Below are 9,879 nucleotides of genomic sequence, written 5' to 3'. Positions count from 1 at the left end.
AGGCCAGCCTGAACTGCATAGCGAGACCCTGTCTCAAAAACACAAAAAATAAAAAAATAATTTAAAAAAAAATATTGCTATGTGACTTATCACTTCTAGTTCCAGAAAATTCTCTTACCTACCCAAAAGCAAGCCCATCCCCAAGAGTCGTCCTCTTAGCCCCTGCCACGCATGAGTGCACTTCCTCTCTTGAGTCACCTGTCCTGGGTGTTTCCTATTGATACAGCCCACTGTGTCCTCTGAATCTGGCTTTTTACTCAGCACAGCGTCCTCAAGGTCCCTCCAAACTGGCGAATGTCACAGCCTTGCTCCTTTCCTGGCCAGGTGGTGTCCAGCATGGGGATGGACCTCACCGAAGTCCCCCCACTGCAGTGGTCTCTGCCACTAGGCTCTCTGTACTCTGGGAGTTGGTTCCTTCGCAAATGGGAAGGAGACCCAGAGATGGAGGGTTTAACAAGTTGAGGTATTACACCTATGTACCAGCTTCCTGCAAAGAATGTGAGCATGTTCTCCAAATGGACCAATAAAAATTTTTTAGAAACTAAAAAGGGGCCAGGTATGGTGGCACACGCCTGTAATTCCAGCACTTTGGAGGCTGAGGCAGGAGGATCGTTGCAAGTTTGAGGCCAGCCTGGGCTACAAAGTGAGTTCAAGACCAGCCTGAACTACATAGTGAGACCCTATCTCAGAAAGACAAAAAAAAAAAAAAATCTGAAAAGGGCGACACTTGCCCTCGATGTAGAATGAGGCCACAGCTGTGACCAGGACCAGCAAGGGCTCAGAACCCCGGCTTGGAAGCAGGTGAGGGCCAGAGGGGCTGTCCTGGGGGTCCTGGGTGGCTGCACAGGCACCTGCAGGTGCCTCTAGGCCAGGCCTTGCCCCTCTGCTTTGCAAGGCCCACACAAGGGGACAGAGGTAGAGCAAAGAATCAATCACGCTGTCTTCCTGAGTGGAGGCAGGTGGCAGGAGGAAATGATGTGCAGTCTTAGAGGCACCAGGCCTGGGGCAGAGGGCTGGCCATTCTGGGGGCCGGGACACAGACACTGCCATCAGGGAGGCGGCTTTATTCCACTTGGCTTCCAACAGGCACACTGTCACGCACGTACACAGAGAACAGCAGTGGCCAGGGATGTGGCGGGTCCCACACTCACACAGGCCACATAGGGCCTGGGCTTGGCCACAGGTAAAGACCCCGGCCTCTGGGCTGGGGACTGTCCTTGCCTGCCTGGACGCTCAGGCCAGGGCAGCACATCCCGGAGGGTCTTGGGATCTGGCAGGCGGGGCTGGGGGCTTCGGCTGTGGTCTTCTGGAGTAAGGCGCAAACTACCACTTCTCAGGGCTCCTGGGGCGCACAGAAGACGGCGCTGGCATGGTGGGGGCAAGGACCACCCTGGAGGAGGGCTGGCAGCCAATGCAGAGCTAAGGGACAGGCAGCGCCCGGGCATGGACAGACTCAAAGGGACACGGCAGGGACACAATCAAAGAGTGACATCCAGGCATGGCTGATGTCACTGCAGGGGCTCCTCCAGCGCTTCTGGGGGGTGAAGAGGTGGCAGTAGCACCTCACCCCACACCCACGCCCTGCGGAGGCCCCCTCACCCAGCACTGGGCAGCTCCCTGAAACTCAGGAAACAGAGACAGGAGTTTGCCAACGTCCGCTTTATGCCAGACGGGAGCCTCCTCCAGCGAGTCCCCGGCTCCACGCAGAGGCTGCGAGCTGCCCGAGGCTCCCACCCACCCGGCCCGGCTGCGGGCCCTGTCCCTAGCGGAGGCCGCACTCCCCGCCTTGCAGCCGCTCCTGCTCCAGCGCCCGCACCAGCTCCTGCACGAAGCGCATCTCGGACGCCACCTGCTTGGCCAGCGCCTCGTAGCGGTTCTCCAGGCGGCTGAAGCGGCGCTTGAGCCCGCTGGCACCCAGCAGCGCGCCCTTGGCCTCCTCCTGCGCCTGCCGCTGCAGAGCCTCGGTCTTGTGCAGCTCCTGCCGCAGCCGCCGCAGGTCCTGGCCGATGCTGTCGCGCTCCTCCGTGTACCAGGCCTCCTTCTCCTCATAGATGGCCGCCAGCGCCTCCACGTCCTCGCGGCACAGCCGCCGGCTCCGCTCCAGGTCGCGCAGGCCCTCCTCGGCTGCGGCCACCTCCTCCAGCACGCGCGAGAAGCGCTCGAAGCTGGCGTAGCTGTTGTTGGGCGGCATGCTGGAGTGCGACTTGATGGTGTACTCCTTCAGCCGCGTCGTCTTCAGGCGCCGCCGCTCCGGCTTCCGCCCGCTGTCCTCGCTGCGCACGTTCCGCCGCCGGATGGCCTGCGGGGAGACCGGGAACTTGGGGACGTCTGGCTGGGGCAAGGTGCAGGCTGTCGCCAGCCCTGTGCTTTCAAGTGGCATCTTCCCAGAGCATTCACAGTAGCCCTGCTGGACCCCACTGCAAGGGTCCCTCCCCTGCCTGCCCTCCGGGGCGCCCCAGCCCCACCCCAGGGAGGCAGGGGCGGCGGACAGCCCCCATCACCCAGGCCTCACCTTGATCCAGGAGTGTTCCAGGCTCTGCGCGATGGTCATTCTCCTCCTGGAAGAGCCCCACCGCGTGAGTCACACCTGTGACCCTGCAGCGAGCAAGGCTGAGCGACCCAGGCCGTCCCCACCGCAAGCCAGGTCCTCGGCTCCCGACCTCAGGCAGCCCCCTGGGCATCTGACCCCACAACCCTGAACCCCCGCAGTCGCCCCCAGCTTCGGCTCTGCCCCTCGCCACTCACAAGTGGCTGTTTCCTTCCCAGGCTCTGGTCTCAGTGCGCCCAAGAGGGCTGGGCCCAGGAAGGGCAGCGACACGTGACAGGGGCCAGGGCTCCACATGGCCGGTCCCAGAGTCCCGGAAAGAGCAGTCACCTGGAGTTCTACACAAAACCTATCTGAAATGCTGGCAATGAAGTTTCTTGAAAACACGGTGTCCCCCTGGGTGTGGTGGCTCACGCCTGTCCTCCTAATACTCTGGGAGGCTGAAGCAGGAGGACTACAAGTTTGAGCCCAGCCTGTGAGACCCTATCTCAAAATTTAACATTTCTGAAAAAGCGTTAGGGCTATAACTCAGTCCAAAGGCCCTAGTACCAGGAAAAAAAACAAAAAACATACATATATATATATATATGGTATGGACAGCCATAGCCTCCAGTCTGTCATCTCTGGTCAGAAGTGGAAGCCAAGCTGGCCCTCAGCTCCAGGCCTGGGTGGCCAACCCCCAACCCCAACTGCTCCATCCCCTGGTGCCCCCCATACTTGGGGTCCTTGACCAGCAAGCGACGGATGAAGTCCTTGGCCAGCTCGCTGGTGCTGCTGAAATACTCCTCATCGAAGTCGTAGTTCACGGCCGAGATGTTGGTCAGTGTCTCCTGCTTGGTCTCGCCCAGGAAGGGGGATGCCCCGCTGAGACTATAGCGCAGACACAGGATGTGGTCAGGGTGCCCCCTGTGGCCCCCTCACCAGTGACACCATGCCCCCCACTCCCCTGCGCCCATGATGGGCCACGCAGAGGATGGGCAGGTGGGGCACCAGGGTCCTCCCTGCACCTCCCTGGGTCCCCGGCTGCTGACAGGCATCAGAGGCCAGCACCCATCAAGGGGTCCCCGCAGAACTCAGTCTCTGGGCCAGTGCAGTCCCACGCATCTTCCCCAGGACGCTTGGGAACAATGGTCAGAAAATCCACCACTTTTCGGAGAAGCCAGAGGGCACAACCCCAGCAGGAGCCTGCTGCCCCGCTGTGTTGCGAGGGTGTTGTGCCATTCCATGGGAGCCCAGGACCGAGGACTGTCTCCAGCCACCCAAATGTCAAAGGTGCCAGGCAGGGCTGGGGCTGGGAGCGGGGTCACCAGAGAGCAGAGGCCACCTGCCCACGTGTGTGCCGGGCTCCAGGGGCAGCGCTGGGGAGAGTGTCCTGTGTAGCCCCAGACCGCAGTGGACACGGGAACGGATGGGGAAGGTGCGAGAGAAAGGGGGCCAGGACCGCTTCCCACTCCTCCCTGAGTCCCAGCGACATCGAAACTGGGAAAAACCCACAACGCTGCCGGACCTCTCCCAGGCCACGCCGTCTGGCCGCGTGCCCGCCACCACAGGACGGAGGGGGCAGACCACAGGCACAGGCCCAACTTGGGGGACCCAAGGAACGGTGGCCCTGGGAAAGATGAGGACTTAGGCCCCTCCCTGCCCGTGGCTACACTGGCCACGTCGCAAGGCAGGGTCACCTTCCGGAAGCCCATGTGCCAACAACCAGTCACTCACGCTCTCTCTCTCTCCCTCTCTCCCTCTCTCTCTCTCTCTCTCTCTCTCTCTCTCTCGCTGGCTCCCTCGTCCCTCCGGTGTCCACTGAACCTGAGCGGGGACCCTGCATCCCGGGAAGATCAGGGCATCCCAGGCCCCTCCAGGTACTCACAGGATGTAGGTGATGACGCCAATGCTCCTGGAGAGACAAGGGGAGGGGTCAGCACCCAGGCCACAGCAAGGACACCCTGCTGGGGAAGCAGAAGCCCTGGCCACCAGCAGCGGCAGCCGCAGCTCAAGGCCATGCTGGGGACTTGAGGACTCACCACATATCCGCCTCCAGGCCCAGGGGCTCATAGTTGACAATTTCGGGAGCTGCAAGGACAGGGAGACACAGGTTGTGATCTGGGCTCTGCACACCTTGCCATGCCTGGCGGAGACCGGCTCGCAATGGGTAGGACGGCCACACAGTGACAGCCCCCAGCCCAGGTCGCCACGATGTCCCCGCCCCTGCCCCTCCGGCAACCCGAGCCTCACCCACAAACTCAGGCGTGCCGAAGATGTTCTTGAACTCGTTGCCAGCCTCGATCTTGTGGGCAATGCCGAAGTCGATGAGCTTGATGCGTGGGCTGGGCACGTTCTTGTCCAGAAGCATGATGTTCTCTGGCTGGGGGGACGACGGAGGAGACCTCTGCCGCTTGCGCCCACAGGACAGGGACGCGGCAGCAGCTCGGCGGCCGGGCGGCCCCCAGGCTCACCTTGAGGTCGAAGTGGGCGATGCGCTTGGAGTGCAGGTAGTGGACGCCGTCCAGGATCTGCTTGAGGAACTGCGTGGCCTCGTCCTCGGTCAGGGACTCCTTCTCAGCCAGGAAGTCGAAGAGCTCGCCGCCCGAGACCAGCTCGAGGATGAGCACCACGTCCGTCTTGTTCTCGAAGACGTCGTGCAGCGTGATGATGTTGGGGTGCCGGATCTCCCGCAGGATGCTCACCTCGCGCTCGATCTCCTCCCGGCTCACCCCGCGCCGGCTGGACGACAGGCGCCGCTTCTTGATGAACTTGGCCGCGTACTCCTTGCCGGTGCCCTTCTGCCGGCACTTCCGCACGATGGCGAACTGGCCGCTGGGGGACAGAGGGAAGGAGGGGAGTGTGGACACAGGGACCTGGGAGGAGCCTGAGGTGAGGGGAAGTGGGACTTGGTGGTCTTCTGGATGAGTGATCTCCCGGTACTTGCCCCCACCAAGATGCACGGTCCCCACCCACCAAGATAGCCATCCCCACCCTCCGAGACAGTCCCGGGAACTGTTTAGACACCAGACATCTCTACATCGCCTGTCATCCTAGCGCTCAGGAGGCTGAGGCAGGAGGATCGCCACAAGTTCAAGACCACAAGTTCTGCTGCATAATTATTTCAAAATCAGCCTAAACTACATAGCAAGATCCTATCTCAATCGCTTGTAATCCCAGCCTAGGGAGGACTGCCATGGAAGGGCAGCCTGGACTAGACAGCTACCTGTCTCAAAAAACAAAAAACAACAACAACAACAAAATCCTGTCTCAAAAAACCAGTAACAACAAAAACCACATCAAAGACGGGAATGTGTTCCAAAGGAGAACTAGGACAAATGATCACCGATCCAGGGGAATTTTGCACAGACATGAAAAGAATGTGGGGAAGCTCTTTCTGTCCAGACAGTAAAAGCCACTTGCGAGGACATGCTCTGCGACAGGACAGACCTGCACAAGGGCGCATAGCTGCGCAGTGGACCCATGATGTCCCCAAAGGCCCAAGTGTCCCCAGGGGGCGCTACTGAGAGATGCTATGGATGTTTATCAGGTCAGACGAGGCAGGTGGTCGGGGCAGCGCGACCTGGTCTCCTCTCTCTGCTCCCGCCGAGCTGCCGTCTTACGTGTAAACACTCAGGTGTGTGCCATACGGGGGAAGCAGAGACGCACCCAGGCCCCAGGGACTCTGGAAGCTCCATGCTGCCGGCTCTGGAAGGGCTCAGCCCCACTGCCACATGCCAGCATACCCCAAAGGACGGGGTAGAGGGGCTTCTTTCTACTCCAGGCAATGCTTCTTTCTACTCTGAATTTTTCACAGCATCCTGTACCAGCTGTTTGTTTTTGAGACAGGGCTTAGCTAAGTTGCCTAAACTGGCTTTAAACTTGTGATCTTTCTGCTTCAGCCTCCTGGGTGCTGGGATGACATGTGTGCTCCACTGTGCTGGGCTGCATTTTATCGTTTTGTTAAATTTATAAAAAAAAGAAAAGGAGGGCCAGAGATGTAGCTTAGTGGCACAGTGCCTGCCTGGCAAGCGCAAGGTCCTGAGTTCAATTCCCAGTACCAAACACACAAAAAAAGAAAAATCTGGGCATGGTGGCGCACGCCTGTAATCTCAGCATTCAGGAGGCTAAGGCAGGAGGATTGCTGCATGTTCCAGACCAGCCTGGGCTACATAGTGAGTTCAAAGCCAGCCTGGACTACACAGGGAGACCCTGTCTCAAAAAAACAAAACAACAAAGCAGAAAACTATTAGCACCGGACCACACAAATAAACACATTGACAGACCAGATAAAGTCACAGCCTTAACTGTCATGTCAAAAAAAAAAAAAGAAACAAAGAAAAAAGTCTCGATTTCAAAAGTGCTCCTTAGGGCCGGCGATGTAACTCAGTAGTGCAGCACCTGCCTGGCAAGCATGAGGTCCTGAGTTCAATTCCCGGTAACTCCCCCAAAAAGTGTTCCTTATTCAACAGGCAGAGTAAAAGGGACACACACGCACAGTCAAACAGGCGAGGTCACCTGGGTTGAGCCCTGCAACCTCCCCGTAGGAAGGGAAACTGCCCCAGCCTCCAGGCAATGGTCTGGATGTTGCTCAGGTTATGCAGGCATCCAAGGATCAGGACCCACACCCGTCAGGGAGGCGGAGGCAAGAGGGTCAGAAGTCTGAGTCCCACCTGGTCCATTAAGTAGCTCAGACAGACCCTTCCTCAAAATCAAAGAAATGAAAGTTCAAATTAAAAAATGCCTGAAGATGTTGCTCAGTGCAAAGACCCTGGGTTCCATCCACAGCATGGGAAAGGAAAAAAAAAGTTAAAAGGTGCTCAAATAGCTGGATGTGGTGGTACACAGGTCTAAAGCCAGCACTTGTGAGGCTGAGGCAGGACTACCTTGAGTTTGAGGCCATCATAGGGTACACAGTGAGTTCAAGACCAGCCTGGACTATAGAACAAAAATCTATCTCAAAAAAAACAAAAAAAATTTTTAAAAATAAATAAAAGTTGCTGGTATGCAAAAAAAAAAAAGAACCAACCTGGGCTAAGAAGTGAGCTCAAGGCCAGTTTAAACTGCCTAGCAAGACCCTGTCTCAAAAAGACAAAAAAAAAGTTGCTAGCTGGGCATGGTGGCACACGCCTGTAATCCCAGCACTCGGGAGGCTGAGGCAGGAGGATCGTTGCGAGTTCGAGACCAGCCTGGGCTACAGAGTGAGCTCAAGGCCAGCCTGAACTGCATAGCAAGACCCTGTCTCAAAAAGAAAAAAAAAAAAAAAGTTGCTGGTATGGGTTGAACTGTGTCACGGCAAAGTCCCCATCCCGCACACCACAACTGTTTCTGAAGACAGGGTCCTTAAAGAGCCGACTGAGTTAAAACGAGGCTCTCTGGATGGGTTGTCATCTAATCTGACCACCTTGCAAGAGGAAATGAGGACACAGCCCTGCACCAAGGGGTGACCTGGTGAGGGCATCTAGCAACCAGCAGAGGCCTCAGGAGCCTTGCTCACACCTTGACCTTGGACTTCTGCACCCAGGACCGAGAGCCTGACCGATCTTGCTGCGTGCCCTCCCCGACCCGTGACTGGGCCTCGGCTAATAAAGACGCACACATGACAGCGGCACAAGCAGAGAGAGGCCCGGGGACCCCCAGGCTCCTGAGCCGATTCCTCCCCGAGGCCACAGGTGCAAATCCCAGCTAGGGAGAGAGAAACCCGTGCGCCTGCACATGAAGCAAGTGCTCCCATGCACCCAGACGCACGGGTCTGTCACCACGGCGACTCCAGGCCTCTCACTCCCCAGCCACAGCAGATACTTAGGCTCAGAGGATACAAACGTCTGCTGAGATGCAGCCCTGGCTCCTTCCCGCCTCTGAGACTCCCAACGCCTCAGGGCGGCAGCTGGAGGTAGAAAGCGGGGAGCGCTGGGCAGCGGCCGCACCCTCTCGCTCTTCTCTGGACATTTGGGATCTGGCGGTCTGCAAGCTCTTTCCTGCCATCTCTGGCAGGAGCCTCCACGGCAGGCTGCACCATCATCCTCCCTGGAGACAGGAAGGAGAAGTGGCCACCCAAGGCCACACGGACATCCGGGACAAGCAAGAGTCAACAATGAGACCAAGCCGTAGCATACCGGCTTGGAATTCCAGCACTCCAGGAGGCTGAGGCAGGAGTGTAAGCTCAAGCCCAGCCAGGGCTACATAGTGAATTCAAGGCCAGCCTGAATGACACAGTGAGACCCTCTATCCAAAAAAAAAAAAAAGGGGGTGGAGGGCTGGGGACAGAGCTCAATGCTAAGGCCCTGGGTTCAACCCCAGAACCAGGGGCAAAAATTCTTATGACCCAGCACCACCGGTTCCAAAGCCTAGGCTGGGGCTTGGCTCACTACAGCTCCTGCTCGGAGACCCCCCTTGTCCCTGGTGGGCGCCCGTTCATGCTCAGCCCCGGCCCCAGGAAGGAATGAATGGGAGGGACATGACCAGGCTGGAGAACTAAACCTCCCAGTCCAAAGCGGCTCCTGCTGGGAAGAGTATGTCTGTCTGTCTGTTCATCTGTCTGTGCTGGGCTTCAGGACAATGGCTGGGGGCCACCATGTGCAAGGCCACAGCCTGGGCAGAGTCAAGAACGGCGGGGTGGGGGTGGTTTCAACCTCACCTCACATCTTCCTCTATGCTGCAGTGGGGCTCAGCCGGGGACCCAGGCACCCAGCATCCAGCCACGGACCCTCACTCCATAACCCAACCCACCGCCCATTGTGCTACCGCCATCTGTCACTAAGGAACTCTAACGACAACGCAGAAAATCCCAGGGCAAGCATTCTCCCTTGATTCAAGGCCCTGGATTCCAGCCCAGGAAGGCTGTGTGCAGACAACCCACCTCCTGCAAGGGGTGCAGGTTCACCTCAACCCCCTCTCCCCTTCTTATGGCTGGAAAGATACCTGAGTCCCCCACTGGAGGGGTCCCCGAGAGCCACCCCCTTCCCATGACCCCACGGCCACAACGTCAGGCCTTGGTCTAAACCCCACAAACCAGATGGGACACCACAGAGCTGGGCAGAGAGATAAGATGCAGGTGAGTCATACACTGCAATATGCAGCCCGCAGGGAACAGGGGGCTCCAAGGGGAAAAGTCATGCTAAAACAGCAGGTACAGTGTGAACCTGTGCTCAGAAGATGACCCCATTAGAGCGCATGTCAGAGATACTCTCAGACACTCTGGAGGCTGAGGCAGGAGGGTCATATGTTCCACCCACCTTGGGCAACTCGGCAACTAAGTAACACACTGTCTCAAAATGAAGAGGGCGGGCCAGGGATGGAGGTCTGTGTGAAGGCCCAGGTTCAACTGCCAGAACTACAAAAAAAAAAAAAAAACC

At 58.0% G+C, this 9,879-nt stretch overlaps 1 protein-coding gene across 3 annotated transcripts in view; it reads right to left on the bottom strand.

Annotated features, from left to right (window-relative positions):
* Positions 1–1,049: 1,049 nt before the first annotated feature.
* Dapk3 (death-associated protein kinase 3) overlaps positions 1,050–9,879 on the bottom strand; it is a 12,736-nt gene continuing 3,906 nt past the window's right edge. For 2 of the 3 annotated variants that reach the window (XM_005405820.2, XM_005405821.2), the window contains exons 3-10: positions 4,999–5,359; positions 4,778–4,907; positions 4,567–4,615; positions 4,413–4,439; positions 3,263–3,415; positions 2,746–2,883; positions 2,513–2,558; positions 1,050–2,299 (exon numbers count right to left, since the gene is read on the bottom strand). In XM_005405820.2, coding sequence (XP_005405877.1) covers positions 1,763–2,299; positions 2,513–2,558; positions 2,746–2,883; positions 3,263–3,415; positions 4,413–4,439; positions 4,567–4,615; positions 4,778–4,907; positions 4,999–5,359 — 1,441 coding nt within the window. In that variant the 3' untranslated portion in view covers positions 1,050–1,762. The remainder of the gene's footprint in view (positions 2,300–2,512; positions 2,559–2,745; positions 2,884–3,262; positions 3,416–4,412; positions 4,440–4,566; positions 4,616–4,777; positions 4,908–4,998; positions 5,360–9,879) is intronic. The other variant, XM_005405822.2, reaches the window with a different exon arrangement.

Source organism: Chinchilla lanigera, unplaced genomic scaffold (assembly GCF_000276665.1).
Source record: "Chinchilla lanigera isolate Chin_1 unplaced genomic scaffold, ChiLan1.0 scaffold00094, whole genome shotgun sequence".
NCBI classification, from domain to species: domain Eukaryota; kingdom Metazoa; phylum Chordata; class Mammalia; order Rodentia; family Chinchillidae; genus Chinchilla; species Chinchilla lanigera.
Note: the sequence above shows the minus strand (reverse complement) of the source record. Positions and strands in the feature narration are given on the sequence as shown.